Source organism: Brachyhypopomus gauderio, chromosome 6, assembly GCF_052324685.1.
Source record: "Brachyhypopomus gauderio isolate BG-103 chromosome 6, BGAUD_0.2, whole genome shotgun sequence".
NCBI lineage: Eukaryota > Metazoa > Chordata > Actinopteri > Gymnotiformes > Hypopomidae > Brachyhypopomus > Brachyhypopomus gauderio.
Window position 1 is genome coordinate 1879720 of NC_135216.1, and position 15803 is coordinate 1895522.

The 15803-nt window shown below is 39.5% G+C and overlaps 1 protein-coding gene across 6 annotated transcripts; it reads left to right on the forward strand.

Annotated features, from left to right (window-relative positions):
* The first annotated feature begins 72 nt into the window (after positions 1-72).
* vamp1a (vesicle associated membrane protein 1a) lies at positions 73-14296 on the forward strand. Of its 6 annotated transcripts, none has more exons than XM_077008081.1 (6): positions 73-244; positions 821-861; positions 1458-1584; positions 1898-2056; positions 7264-7315; positions 8447-10969. In XM_077008081.1, coding segments are annotated over exons 2-6 (357 nt in total). In that variant the 5' UTR covers positions 73-244; positions 821-859; the 3' UTR covers positions 8464-10969. The 6 variants fall into 6 exon arrangements, with proteins under 6 accessions (XP_076864196.1, XP_076864197.1, XP_076864195.1 ...); XM_077008082.1 differs by lacking the exon at positions 73-244 and adding an exon at positions 310-434; XM_077008080.1 differs by lacking the exon at positions 73-244 and adding an exon at positions 511-623.
* Positions 14297-15803: the final 1507 nt, after the last annotated feature.

Consider the following 15803-nt stretch of genomic DNA (forward strand, 5'->3'; position numbering starts at 1 on the left):
CAGACTAAATGTGCTGGTACTGATTCGTGATCTGAGCTGGATGTTCCCATCTCCAATCACTTGGAGGAGTTAGCTGAGCATGGCTGCTGGCTGAATTAACTGTACCATACATTAACTATAACAAAGTTAAAGCTTCTTTGCTGTAAAATGACATTTTTCTGGATACACGCTTTTTTACCCTCGCAGCCAACTAGGCTGCATCATCTGTGGCAAGGAAGGAAAAAAGCCTTTCGGATTAGTTGAGGTAATGTGTAAATTTATTCACGTTTTCCTTACCACAAACGCAGACACGACCACTAGCACAACTACACTTATCTGGGACCAAATACAGACTGCAATACGTTGCATATTACACTTACGATTTTCGAAATAATATAGGCTACTCATACCGCGTTTTTTACATAGTGGCTGAGTTCTCAGCATAATTGCGTGAGGTAAGAATCGCGTGGTCGGGAAAAGGCAGGCTAGTGAAATGCTGTCCCATGAACTAAGGTATAGAACGGGTGGGGTCGGAGAGGGTGGGGGCTGCACCTTCAAGAACACTATACGCCTCTTTGCGCGTATTTGTGACAGTTGGCTTTATTTTGCCGTGAACAGAGGCTGACTTACCAGCAGCTGTTTCGGTAATGCAGCACGCCGCACTTCTGTAATGACGTGATCAAGATATTTAGCTTTATACTTTGGCTAATAAGAAGACATGATAATCATTTATTTCAGTTTTAATGAAGGGAATTAAGATCTTCGTCTTTATTTGTGAGTTGAAATTTGGGGGTTGTAATAATGAATCCTTGACTGGAATCTTTCTCTCTCCCTCATCCAGTGAATCATTCTTTCTCACTGGTAACCTCTTGCTGTCGAAATGTAAGTATTCAAATTTTATATATTTGTTTACTATTCAGAAAATGAAAGTAACAACAATAATATATCGGTCCCGTTATCGAAAATATGTACACGTGACATTAATTTTGGCTTTAAATGGCAGTTATTCCCCTTAACATATTTTCTCTGCTTTCATACTTTCTCACTGCACTCTGGAGTACCTTAGTAATCGTTTCTTAAAGCAACAAAACATTCTGACTTTTTTCGTGTATCTGCGTTTGATTAAAGTTCTTTCAGCCTTTTAGATTTAACAATGGTCCAGAATAAGAAGAAGCAGAAGGCCTACTGCACTTTAACAAAATATGTTAAAACAGATGTTCATTTCATGGAAGAGAATGTGATCGGTGTGTTCTTATTGAACCTAGCTAGATGGAAAACATACGTAACAGCACGGGCCTCTCTGTCTGTTGAGTATATTAGGCCTATAAGATAAGTGTAAATGTAAAAAGGACAAGAAACGCAAGGCTCAGTCATACCAACTAAACACTTTTGTTTTTAAGTTTTGTATTTGAATATTCATGTGACATGGTGGTTTGTTTTTATCTTTGATTGTGCAAACATTTCTTTCCTTTCCATAGGTCTGGGCCTACTCCCGATGCAGCTGTGAGTCCAGGTGCTCCCGAGGGTGAAGGGGGACCTGCAGGAGCAGCTCCAAACCTCAGCAGCAACCGGCGGCTCCAACAGACACAGGCTCAGGTGGATGAGGTAAGCACGGGAAGCATAATAACACACAGCAAACAGATGAAACATTTAAACATCATAGGACAGAGGTAATGACCAATTAGTAACCAGTTTACGTTTTCAATACAGGTTACCAATGAGGGGAGTGAGAATTATTTACTAGAATGCTTTATTTATTCTGAGCTGCTAGTGTGAATTAAACCATGTTGTTGAAAAATTAGTTTAACAATTAGGCCTATGATTTTTTCCACCAAATATGGTAACAAGCAGCTATAGAGAAATTACAATGAAATATTGGTTCCTCCGTTACCAAAATACCTTAAATGAACCTGAGTAGGTGGTGGACATCATGCGAGTGAATGTGGACAAGGTCCTGGAGCGAGACCAGAAGCTGTCAGAGTTAGACGACCGGGCCGATGCTCTGCAGGCCGGAGCATCTCAGTTTGAGAGCAGTGCTGCCAAGCTGAAGAACAAGTACTGGTGGAAAAACTGCAAGGTAGGTGCTGTAGCTAAGAACTACGCAGGCATCCCTCAGCATCTACAACAATAATCTATAGAATTAAAATACTTAATTGAAAAACTGGCAAGAATTAAAAGGTTCAATGGCTTATGTTTGTATATAACAGATTATACGTCATATTGATTGAAACTGCCTTTATATGTAATGGTGCTGCGGGAATAAAGTGTGGAGAATAGTCATATAACGAGTTCAAATTTGTAGAACCAATTAACAGGAGAAAAAATTATTAAAAAGGAGAAAAACTGGTTCATGGATTCACAGGGTCTTAGCATAGTACTCACTTCATCAAAGGCAAGTGTCTGTGTTTGGGGGGCATCTAGGGCTGTATTTACCCCAGTGTGTTCCTGCGTCACTGAGTCCTCTACAGTATGGGGGGATTTGATGATGGAGCTGCTGTGTAGGGCACTGCTGACTCATTCTCGTTTCCAGGTAACCAAGTCTATAAATCACTAGTGACACAGGTCACTGCTCCTGTCACTCTCACAAACACTGCAGACATGTGAGTGAGTGATGTATATCTAGATCATCTTGTGTGAGTGAGTGATGTATATCTAGATCATCTTGTGTGAGTGAGTGATGTATATCTAGATCATCTTGTGTGAGTGAATGATGTATATCTAGATCATCTTGTGTGAGTGAGTGATGTATATCTAGATCATCTTGTGTGAGTGAGTGATGTATATCTAGATCATCTTGTGTGAGTGAGTGATGTATATCTAGATCATCTTGTGTGAGTGAGTGATGTATATCTAGATCATCTTGTGTGAGTGAATGATGTATATCTAGATCATCTTGTGTGAGTGAGTGATGTATATCTAGATCATCTTGTGTGAGTGAATGATGTATATCTAGATCATCTTGTGTGAGTGAGTGATGTATATCTAGATCATCTTGTGTGAGTGAGTGATGTATATCTAGATCATCTTGTGTGAGTGAATGATGTATATCTAGATCATCTTGTGTGAGTGAGTGATGTATATCTAGATCATCTTGTGTGAGTGAGTGATGTATATCTAGATCATCTTGTGTGAGTGAGTGATGTATATCTAGATCATCTTGTGTGAGTGAATGATGTATATCTAGATCATCTTGTGTGAGTGAGTGATGTATATCTAGATCATCTTTTGTGAGTGAGTGATGTATATCTAGATCATCTTGTGTGAGTGAATGATGTATACCTAGATCATCTTGTGTGAGTGAGTGATGTATACCTAGATCATCTTGTGTGAGTGAGTGATGTATATCTAGATCATCTTGTGTGAGTGAGTGATGTATATCTAGATCATCTTTTGTGAGTGAGTGATGTATATCTAGATCATCTTGTGTGAGTGAGTGATGTATATCTAGATCATCTTGTGTGAGTGAATGATGTATACCTAGATCATCTTGTGTGAGTGAGTGATGTATATCTAGATCATCTTGTGTGAGTGAGTGATGTATATCTAGATCAGCTCCTCTTTGTCAGACTCACTTTACATATTACATTTTACAGGTCTCTGGCAATGTATCCCTCAGAATAAAATTAACATATCCCCTTCTCTCCTTCCCTAACACTTGTTCCCACCTCACCCTGCCATTTTGCCCAGATGGCTGAACAAAGTCCCATTTAATCAAATCTCTATAATAAGTCTAGAATTGTTTTATTTTATTTCGTTTAAGAAAAAATAACATCCCAACCTCAGATTGCAGCTATAATAAATGGGGTCTGTAATCAATTACTCTGTTATTAATAAATCCTCTGTTCCCAAGGGCCTACTGAAGTAAAGTCATAAACGGTGAAGTCATAAATAGTGACGTGATCTTATTATATTGCTTGGACCAAGACAATGAAGATGTACCTGATTAAAATACTGAAGCTTCAAGAGATTTAGAAGTTTATGTAGTGCTGGGTGGTATAGGCCTACAGGTTCGCACCAAAAACCGGTGTTTATTTTTGTTATAAGAATTTTTCATATACCGGCCACACTGGTTTTGAATAGCCTGAACATGTCCGGAATGCAGCACGGTCGTTAATTGTTTCTCAAAGGACACTTTTTATTGCTGCGCCGCTAAGCACACATTCAACAGAGAGCAAATCTAACTTGCTGAAAATCTGAACCAGAAATTCTACTAAACATTGAAGTAAAAGATGATGCCCCAAATGAACTTTTGCCAAAGAAAGGAGCCGTGTCTGTTGTCAGGAAGTACATAGGGTTTTAAAGGTCGGACGTGGACCAGTCACTTGCTGCAAGTGCTGTCGAGCAAAAGTTGTCGCAGCTGGTGGTAACAAGAGCAATCTGCTGCACCACCCATAGAGCTCGTTATAATTGATGCGTCGTGACTGGCGCGAGGGTCCGCGCAGAAAAAATGACACAATCGCGGTGGATCTGCTGTGGTGTCGCGAGCTCGTGCACATCTCAATTTTTGTAACTGCGCGCGTTCAACTCTTCAGCGCTGTGTTTTGCACTAAATTATGTTTGCAGGGTTCATACACCTTTACAAGGTGGAATTCAAGCACTTGTACGGAACTTTCAAGGTCCATTTTCAATATTTTCCAGCACCTTCAGCTTAATTAAGTTACATATTTATACAAATGGTTGAAATGATTCAAAATAATTAGCTTTTTATCAAATTAAAAGAGATGGTACCATCTCCTCAGTATTCGACCACTTATTATTTATTTGTTTGTTTAAATATTATTTAATTAAAGGTAAGATTTTGGGACTTTTCAGTACAATACAACCATTGACAAACAGCCCTGTCTACTTTATGTCTAAATATCTTATTTGTTATTAACAATCGTGCAATTTATAATATTGTGTAGCTGGTTCACATAAGTTGAATAAACCTACAGTTTTGATGTTGTCTGAAAAATGTTTTAAATAAAAGGTTTTGCATTTTTATTGCAACTGTTATGCTATATGATTCATTCACTACTTTAGTGCTACTATTTGAAAACATCATGTGGGGCCATACAAATCTGTATTACATGTAATACTTAGGTGAAGACATTTTTCTAACAGTGGAATAGGGTACTCTTAACAACTGCAGTAATTATTTTCATAATCAATGCAATTAACGCCTGTGGCCCATCTCCCCATAAATAATAATAAATATTTGATAAACCGCCGTAAAAATAAATAACATTTTATTTGCAACGAGTGTTATAAGTGTCCTTCCACCCCCCCAATCCACATACATCCACCATGACAGTATTGGTTTAGGTCTGAAAGGTCAGAGCTCTCTGCCAAATCTGGCCTGCAGAAGAATATAGTTGAATAGCCCTGATGTAATGTGTAAAAAAAAAAAAAAGCCATTTAAACAAATGAACAATTACGTTAATCTGATCTGAAAAGCCTGAACAGTGTAAATGAAGCCGTAGATGATAATAGCTGGAAATCATCATATGATATCTTCATATTATCATATGATATCTTCATTATCAGAATATACTGTATTTACAGTGAGGAAAATAATTATTTGAACATCCTGCGACTTTGCAAGTTCTCCCACTTATAAATCATGGAGGGGTCTGAAATATTCATCTCAGGTGCATGTCCATTGTGAGAGACATAATCAAAAAAATATCTGGAAATCACAATGTATGATTTTTTAATAATTTATTTATGTTACTGCTGCAAATAAGTATTTGAACACCTATAAAAATCATTGTTAATTTTTGATACAGTAGCCTTGGTTTGCAATTACAGAGGTCAAATGTTTCCTGTAGTCTTTCACCAGGTTTGCAAACACTGCAGCAGGTATTTTGGCCCATTCCTCCACACAGATCTTCTCCAGATCAGCCAGGTTTCTGGGCTGTCGCTGAGAAACATGGAGTTTGAGTTTCCTCCAAAGATTTTCCATAGGGTTGTTTTAACTAGCGTTGCTGGTTATGTTTTTTAATGCATTTGTGTTTCTGTTAGTCATTTGCCTGTTCGTCTCGTTTAAGTTATTTAATCCCTCGGTTGTGTTTTCCCGTGCCTCGTTCTTTGCCCCGTTTTGTGTTCTTTATTGTTTATTTAAAGAAATATTTAAAAGCCTGCATTTGCATCATGCCTGCCCATCCAAATCATTACATAAAGTCGCAGGGTTTTCAAATACTTATTTTCCTCACTGTATATAAGTATTCACTCACCTTCCTTGACTCACCTGAGCTTAAGTGACATCCCATTCCTAATCCATAGGGTTCAATATGACGTTGGTCCACCCTTTGCAGCTAGAACAGCTTCAGCTCTTCTGGGAAAACTGTCCACAAGGTTTAGGAGTGTGTTTAAGGGGATTTTTGACCATTCATCCAGAAGCGCATTAGTGAGGTCACATACTGATGTTGGACGAGATGGCCTGGCTTTCAGTCTCTGATCTAATTCATCCAATCGGGATGAGGTCAGGATTCTGAGCAGGCCAGTCAATTTCATCCACACCAGACTCTGCCATCCATGTCTTTATGGACCTAGATTTGTGTACTGGTGCACAGTCATGTTGGAAGAGGAAGGGACCAGCTCCAAACTGTTCCCACAAAGTTGGGAACATAGAATTCCCTGAAAAACAACCCCACACCATAATCCCTCCTCCACACGTGGCATAATGCAGTCAGACAAGTACCGATCTCCTGGCAATCGCCAAACCTAGACTCATCCATTAAATTGGCAGATGGAGAAGCACGATTAATCAGTCCAGAGAACACGCCTCCACTGCTCTAGAGTCCACCACTGCATCTGATGCTCTGCATTGCACTGTGATGTATGGCTTGGATGCAGCTGCTCGACCATGGAAACCCATTCCATGAAGCTCTCTGTGCACTGTTCTTGAGACAATCTGAAGGCCACATGAAGTTTAGATGTTGGCGACCTCTTCGCACTATACACTTCAGCATCCACAGACCACAACTCCATCAGTTTACATGGCCTACCACTTTGTAGCTGTGTTGCTGTCCACTCTGGAATTCACTGAGCTCCTGTGAGTGATTCATTCTTTCACAAATGTTTGTCAAAACAGACTGCATGCCTAGGTGCTTAATTTTATACACCTTTGGCCATGGAAGTGATTTGAACACCTGATTCCGATAATTTGGATGGATGAGGCAATACTTGGCAATGTAGTGTATATGTATACATTATTAGTAACATTAATTAATAGGATTAATAGATATTAGGTGAGTTTCATTTTTAGCAAAGGGTCAACAGTGATTTTTCTCTTTTCTGAAGATGATGATCATTATGGGGGTTATTGGAGTCATCATGATGGGTATTGTCTTCAGTGAGTAAACTTACCTTACTCCCTTATTACTCTCACACACGCACACACACACTGTAGTCACTGTATTGCATACACACACACACACACACACACACACACACACACACACACACACAAACACACTAGTAACTGTATATTAACTTTTTCTATTTAGTTAATTTTTTTTCTCCTTTAGTTTAAAGGAGCAATCAGTCATTTTACTGCCACAAGTTAGCAAACAATATTTATGACATTATTATTTTTTAAAATTCTATAATGTTCAGCTCACATCAGAAAAAGAATCAGATTGCTTTGTAGTCCCATATATGAGCCTGTTTTGCTTCATAGAGCAGGCCCCCCCATGGTAGCAAACAAGAACTTATTGCTTATGTCTTATTTTTACTTGAATGTATGAAATAGTCTGTGGACTTGCCATGTTTAATATACAGTCACTGACAGAAGTCTCATCACTTATCCAAGTTGTAGGAACAACAAATAATGACTTGTAATTGATCAATTTAAATTTGAAAAAGCTTATACGAAAGACAAATCCTTCTAGATTATGTTTAGTATACAAAAAGAAAGTTTGTATCAGTCATTGAGTTTTATCATAATTAGAACAGAAAGGTCAGACTTTGCTTAGACATATGTCTTGCCGTTTACAAAAATAATGTTGAAATGATACATGTATTTTATTTTGAATACACAAACATGGTGCAAAAACATTAAAACATAAAGTCATGGTTCCTTGGAAAAAATAATATTGTATAACTTCCATGAGCTTGGAGGACTGCATCCATACGTCTTGACAATGACTCAAACAGCTTCTTGATGAAGTTATCTGGAAGAACAAAGAAAGCAGTCTTGCAGGACTCCCAGAGTTCATCACGATTTTTTGGTTTCATCTTCCAAGCCTCCTCCTCCATCTTCCCCCGGGTTTGCTCAATAATGTTCATGTCTGGTGACTGGGCTGGCCAATCCTACACCACTTTGATCTGATTTTTGAAGCTTTTGAAGCTGATTACAAATGAAGACTTCTGTCAGTGACTGTATGACTTAAACATAGGTGCACCTCCAGGACAACCGCCTTGAATGTATAATATCCTCATACAGAAAAAATTCTATTCTATTCTCTCTTCATCTTTTCTCCAGTGTACTTCTACTACTGACATGGCATTTCTGTCTACAAGGACATGGGTTTTTCAGCCAGGGGAGCAAACACTTTGTGTGACTTCACCATGTCTTGTCCAAAACCTCTCCTCAGTCTTTCCACCTGATGCCTGCGTGTATGCGTGTATCCACGGTGCAGTGCCTCCAACCCTCGCACTCCTTCATACCACCATGAGTGCTTTGCAGCTCTATGCTTGTTTTATCTCACCCAATGCCTTTCCTTATGTTCCTTTGCCTTCATTGTTTTGGCTTTGCCAATAAACTTTCCCTTCAGGATGAAGAATTCAATACGCCTGGTCACAAAAGCCCTTAATGGTCAGCATAAAAAAAAACAAATAAATTAAAAATTATATGGGTATGAAAAGACATGGACTGACAGACAATGTTAAATGGATATGTATTACCCAAGACTTAAATATCAGAACACAACAGTCACAGTGGTAGCAGATTTTAGCTCAGTGTAAAAAAATGTTAAAATAAAATAAACGTTACTGGAAGGATAACATTTAAAGATCAGCCTATACTGTCTAATTGAAGTACCACAGCTGTGTGAGTCTCATCACTGTGTTTTGTTAGCGGGACTAAATTACTGCATTACTAAAGCTTCAATGAATAAAAAAAAAAAAAACAACTTTTATTGTTTAGGCTCTCTGTGCTGGAGGAGATATGCTCCTAAATCAGGAAAACCTTGTATGGCTTAGTGAATGTGCCCTGAGATTGGTGAGCCATGCAAACTGAAAACTTTGAAAGCTGTGGGTTGATTATACAAACGTTATGTAAAGTAACACTTATCATAACATACATAGGAGAAAAATAACAAAGACTTGGACTCCATTTAGGAGATTTCAGAGTATATTCTTGCTGTTTTTCAGTATTTATTGCCTTTTAAAAAAGTGTAGATATACAATTGTTTGCAATTGCAAATTTTTTTAGCGGTTAGCTAATTTGTATAAAGAAGATCAATCATTCAAACAAAATGTATTTATATAGCGCTTTTTACAACAGTTGTTGTCACAAAGCAGCTTTACAAGTGTCCGAGTCCTAGCCCCCAGTGAGCAAGCCAAGGGCGACAGTGGCAAGGAAAAACTCCCTAAGAGCATGATGAAGAAACCAAGGAAGATGACAGGCCTACGTAAACAAACTACTGAACTGGTTAAAGACATTTTAAATTCAAATTTGAACATAATGTTGTGGAATTTTATGGGCCCAATTCACACAATAATAGCATGCATACTCCATTAATGAGACATTTATGAACAGTGTGTATGCACAAAAACATGAAATGTATATATGCAAACTCTCTGTGATTTAACAAGAAGTACTTGGTGAAAATTGAAGTGAATAATTGTGGAAACATAAAGTTAATTTTACTGACCTATGTGTAGAGCCAAATTGATGACAAATTACAGCAAAATGTACAAAATATGCTAAATGACAGTCAACAATACATATTAAACTATGCAGCTTTATTTATTCATGAAGTGCATTCAAGCCTAAACACTGTTTGGTCTGATGTGTTTTGTTTTGTGGAGACCAGTTAATTAACCAGTTTATATGTATTCATATTTATTGTTCTAAATAACTTTTTTGCAGCCTTCAATTTGTTAACCCCTTTTCCCATTGAAATTGTAACACCTTGTGGGGAAAAAACATTGATTCACAGATTTTGAAAAGGCAAAAATGTAAGCTGTGTAGACAATCACACAATGGCTTTTTTGGCATTACTAGAATTTCTGTTGCATCATTTGGTCTATGATAGGATGTTGATTTGTTCATCATGTGCTGATGCTAATAATCTAATAAATTGTGCTTGACAACTGCCCTTTTGTCAGGAGAATCTCTATAGTATATATATTTATCATTTGAAGTCATCTGATGATCTACAAATGTTGACTGGCACAAAACTAAACTAAAAGTAAATCTTTGGGACTAAGTCTTTGGAACTAAATCTTTAGGATTTCTAATGAGAAGACCAGGTTCCCACAACTGACTCGGCATCTTGTGTGTGTGTGTGTGTGCAGAAAGTGGGAGGAGAGTAAATGTGTGTTTATGCGCATGTTTGTGTGGGTGTGCATGTTTGAGGAGGCAGGAGTTGTAATCTCAGTTGTCCTATGGAGAACTAAACAACTAAAATGGTGCCCACTTTACACTCTACAGCAGTAGAGCCGTGTGGCTGTATGTTAATGAGCTCAGCTGGTTTATTCTAATATGGTCAGAACAAAGGGTAATAAATAATAATAATAATGGTGCTTGCTTAATTACTAAAAATTTATGTGGTGTGTCTGAGAATGGGGAAGACTATCAGTTATTAATCAGACATGGAAAGATCGCATGCGAGGTGAAAAGAACTTTGTATGTACAAATTGTTCCGACCTATCTAGGCTCTAGGCCACAGGTGTCAAACTTGTGGCCCGCCGCGTCATTTTATGTGGCCCGCGAGAGAAAAAAAAAAGTGAAAAAAGTAAAAGTGAGCAAAGACTTCATTTTCCACAATTATGTTACCCGCGAAGTGACGGCATCTTGACACTGCAGTGATTCCATATCAATGCGATTTTCCCAATAAGTGTAATTGGGAAATACAAATAATGATCCCAAAATGTCCAGGAAGAGAAACATTGATGCAGATAGAAGGATGTTTCAAGAAAGATGGCAAAGCGATGTTTGCGCTTCAAGGTGAAAAACATGTATGAAGCGGTGGCGGTTGTCAAAGAGTATAATACGTCGGCATTTTGCGACCAAACACGGAGCTAAGTATGCCAAAATTAGCCATCAAGAAAAACTACAAATTGTCAAAGAATTAAAAAGCAAACTGCGATCTCAACAGAATGTGTTCACTAGGGGTGACCTTCATTAGTCGCTGATTCGACTATAGTCGACTATACGCCCTAGTCGACTATGAACGTCATAGTCGAATGTACCATTCTAACTGCATGGGGGTGCCCAAGGATGCTGCTAAGAATTAGTTGTTACATGAAATGTCTTTGTTTTCGTGATATATAGCCCTTTTTTCAAATAAAATCATCCTAATTTCTGTTTTATTTTTAAATGATGTTTGCGCATTAACAATAGGCATCTTCCTTACTACACATTAATAAATCACACCAAGAGGTCTTTAGCATCCTCGACCGAATTAAGTCGTTTAAAAGTCCCCTCGGCAGTACGAATGAACAGGCGAGCCGGGAAGCGTAGTACCGGTCTAAAGCCCCGGTCGAAGACCTGCTTAAGGACCTCTCGATACACACCGCGTTGTTCGACAACCTCCGGTGAGTAGTCCTCGAAGATATGGATAGGGTTGCCCCGATAGCAAACCTTACCCCGCTTAGCACGTGCAGCTCGCACAATCTGTTCCTTAACTTGGAAGTAATGCAGTCGCGCTATTATCGGTCGTGGTTTGGAACCTGGTTGCGGCTTTGGGGCTAGTGATCGATGTGCTCTGTCCACCTCGGGGGCAGCTGCCAAAACATCGCCAAATATCTCGAAGAGACACGTAGAAACAAAAGTAGTAGGTTGCGGACCCTCTATTGATTCTAGCAGGCCCACGATCCTTATGTTATTTCTGCGGCTTCGTGATTCCAGATCGACAGTTTTAGCATGAAGCTTAGTCAACTCCAACGTGGTGCAGCGGTCCTCTAGGGTTCGGACCCGGTCGTCAACGGCGTTCATGCCGGTTTCCAGCGCGGACGTTCGTTGGCTAATGTCCAATAAATTGGTCTGGAGCTGGTCGAACCGGGTTTCCATCGCCGTGCATATGGAGTTGCGGTGTTCTTCCAGCAGGCTAGTTAGTGTTGACATGCTAATCTCTGTATTCAAACAAGCAGGCGAGTCTGGTTTTCCGAAAAAGTCCTTTTTCGCTGACCTGGACGATTTTGAAGTCATCGCAACGTTGATTAGTCGTATATGGTTTACTAATGAATTATTAGGAAGGTGTATTGGCTAGGTAATCAAAGCGATTGACTAAAGGTTCTGCTAATGAAATATGGAGCTCAGGCATGCACGTCCTATCTACTCCGCGCCATCTTGGATCCCCCCCCTGTAATAATTTAATTTAATGCCGGAGTTGCTGCCACACTCCAGAAATGTTTATAATCTCATCCGTCCTGTATATGTCCTTATACAGAGCTAATTTTCCCTGTTTTATCTTCTCCACATGGCTGCCCGCCTACTCGAGGAACACTGAGATGAGGAGAGACAAGCCTTTCCAGAGATCCATCCTGGGCCAGCCACCTCCTGCCTAACCAGATATGATGGAGGATCAACCCACTGCCCTGACTAACCAGTGTGGATGATGGATAAACCCACTACACTGGGCCCTCTCACCGCCCTGAATTCTCCTCTGCTACGACTAACACTACCAACCATCAAGACTGTGCCTCCCTCAGTTATAATAAAAATGACGACAGCATAACTGTTCTTAACTGTACTGATTAGGGTTTATTCATGAGCTTTTTGAACTCCCTAAACGTGAGAACTGTAATGTAATCACAATATCACAAATATGAATAAAGCAAATATACAAATATACAACTGTGAATGTCTTAATTTACCTACGAATCAATACACTTTAACCCTGTACTGTATTATAAATTTAAACTTGCAATACAACGAAATGCTTTAACTTACGTTTAGCTTATAACATGTTAGTATTAGTAGCGGCTATGTACATTTATTTTCTTACTTAAACTTACTCAAACAATATACAAAGAACAAAACACAAACCTCACTGGCTGCTTTAAATAACACAGGGAGGGTATGGCTTCTCTTATAGCGTTTACAGACGCGTGAAACAACACTTTGAATACTTAACGGCGAACTAAAATAACGGCGAAAATTTGTGTATTTTTAAACTGCTGCTTTAACATCGTACACACATATAATGGGCTCCCCCTGGAACTCTTTGCAGACATATAGTTCCGCTTTGATCTTTAATGATTTTTGGAGTAGGAACCAACAACTGGTATGCTAAATAATTATACAAAGCCCAGACAGGCAGTTACAAAGACGTTTAGGACTAAACAGGAATTACATAAAGAATTCATGTTTATAAATGCACACCAAGATGGACTTTATTTATCCCAAACTTCCTTTCCTTTTTTTCTGTCTCTCTTTAAATTGTTGTCATGGTGACCGGCGTCGGCCAGAGGATGGTCCCCCCCCCCTTGGCTTGCTCACTGGGGGCTTGGACTCGGACATTTGTAAAGCTGCTTTGTGACAACAACAGCAAAAAATAAGTTAAATTTTATTGATTTATACTACTTAAAGGGCTACTTCAATTAAAAGTAATTTTAAAATAATACATCAAAGTTAATGTTAACTTGTAAAGACAAAATATACGTAAAACATAAAACCAACTCTGCTCCATTCCCAGTCTCCTCATTACTAGTTCCACCTGCATTCACTTTTGGTCTTTGGGTTTGGCCCACAGGTCCACAATGTCAGGGATGTGCATTCCAGCAGTCTTGTGCCAAATGACCCCATCATTTTTCCTGTTCCTGACGCATCTGTACAAACCAGTCTTAGTCTGCAGTACTCAGATGATCAAGTGTTAAAGAAACTGAAGCAGTTGGGAATTTTTTAAATAACTACTGCTATGCCTAATGTTTTAATGACTGTAACTACTGTTATGCCTAATGTTTTAATGACTGTAACTACTGTTATTAATGTTTTAATGACTGTAACAAGTTTTTCCTGAATACAATGTACCTCCCTACTGCTACTTCAATGTACTATGCGGTCTCTGTAGCGCTTCGAATTGTTATTCAGTGCTGCTTGCTATTGCTGTTTACTCAATGCCTTGAGATGCTTTTTGCTGCATTGCCAGCCTTTTGCTTTCTTGTTACGGATAATAAAGACCCTTTCGGTCTACCTATGCCTCGTGGCTCCTCTTTGCCACCCACATCACAGAATGTGTAACCCATCATAGGTGATGTGAGCAGCCCAGATGGCAGCTGTTGGACAGCAGAGGCAGGAATTAGGTGAGCTTGGGTCCTTGGTGAATGGTCTCACCCAATGTTTACACACTCCATGAGTGTTGAGGCCAGGTAAAGCAGCGCCACAAGCTCCCTCAATTCTGAGTCAGTGCACTTCCACATAGCAATGAGGCATATGACAGCATTTCTGAAAGTCAAAGTCAAATTTATTTATATAGAACTTTTTACAACAAATGTTGTCACAAAGCAGCTTTACAACCGTATGACAAGGAAAAACTCCCTAAAATGGCAGGGATTAGGAAGAAACTATCTATTCCCTAGAAGTCAGTATTTATAGTTCAAATATAGCCAGACCATCTCCTAGGTCAGGGATGGGCAGCTTCCATGATAAAGAGGGCCAAAAAGTTTTCAGCACTATAATTGGAGGGCCACATGACCGTGCACTTCAAATAATTGGATATGAAAGACACTACAATGCATATGCATAGCGCGCTGCGGAGCGAGGAGGCGGACACAAACGCTGAGAAGAGCGAGATTTAATAAGGGGAATTCCATAGGCGAAGTCATTTGTACAGGCACGTGTCAAAACGGGAGAGCCGTCCAAGTGGTCAATAGGACAGGCAGGAGTTGTAACAGGAGAGCCATTCACAATGGAGAAACACAACGGAGACGGAAAATACAAGAACAGCAATCACAGAGATAATCCACAAAACCGAACAAACCACAAATAACTGACAACGGACGAAACACAGAGTTACAAGTACATCGGACTAAACTAGACACAACTGAACACAATGACGACACGGGCATGGCAGACAGAGGGAAACCAGGACAACAGACACGCAGGGCGGGATAACCGGGCAAGGAACAACACCAACACGGGAGAGGGGGGCGTAGCCCTACGTGACAAGAACAAAAAAGTCCTGCTCTATCGGTTTTTTTCTTTTAATTATTAAATTATTATTGATCTATTTGCGGGCCGCACTGAGAGAGAACGAGGGCCGTCAGTTGCCCATCCCTGTCCTAGATAAGTGTTTATCCTTATAAGGAATTGTCTTTGGTAGAAGCATGCATCCAAGATATAAAATACAGGTTGAGTATGTGAACATCAATTTAAACAACCCTCGATTTAAACAGACATAGGCATAGCTCAGGTGCCAGTGATTAGCATGTGACTCTGGCAGGCTTATCTACAGCAACATAACTAAAAGGAGGGGCCTGGAGGTGACCACAGTCACGAAGGCTCACTGAAACATTGCTTTCCACCCAAGTCATTGTCACTAGAGTGATCACATGACATGGCTGGATAACAGCATCAATATCTCAGATTCCCAGAAGACTCAATGACTGGGGGGCCCCAAGCTCCACACTTCACATATAGAATATTAACTGAAGGCTTGATTAAATAGGTG

Coding starts and splice junctions, on each gene's coding strand:
- vamp1a (XM_077008081.1), top strand. Junction 1,585..1,897: donor CACAGGCTCAGGTGGATGAG/GTAAGCACGGGA, acceptor GAACCTGAGTAG/GTGGTGGACATCATGCGAGT. Junction 2,057..7,263: donor ACTGGTGGAAAAACTGCAAG/GTAGGTGCTGTA, acceptor TCTTTTCTGAAG/ATGATGATCATTATGGGGGT.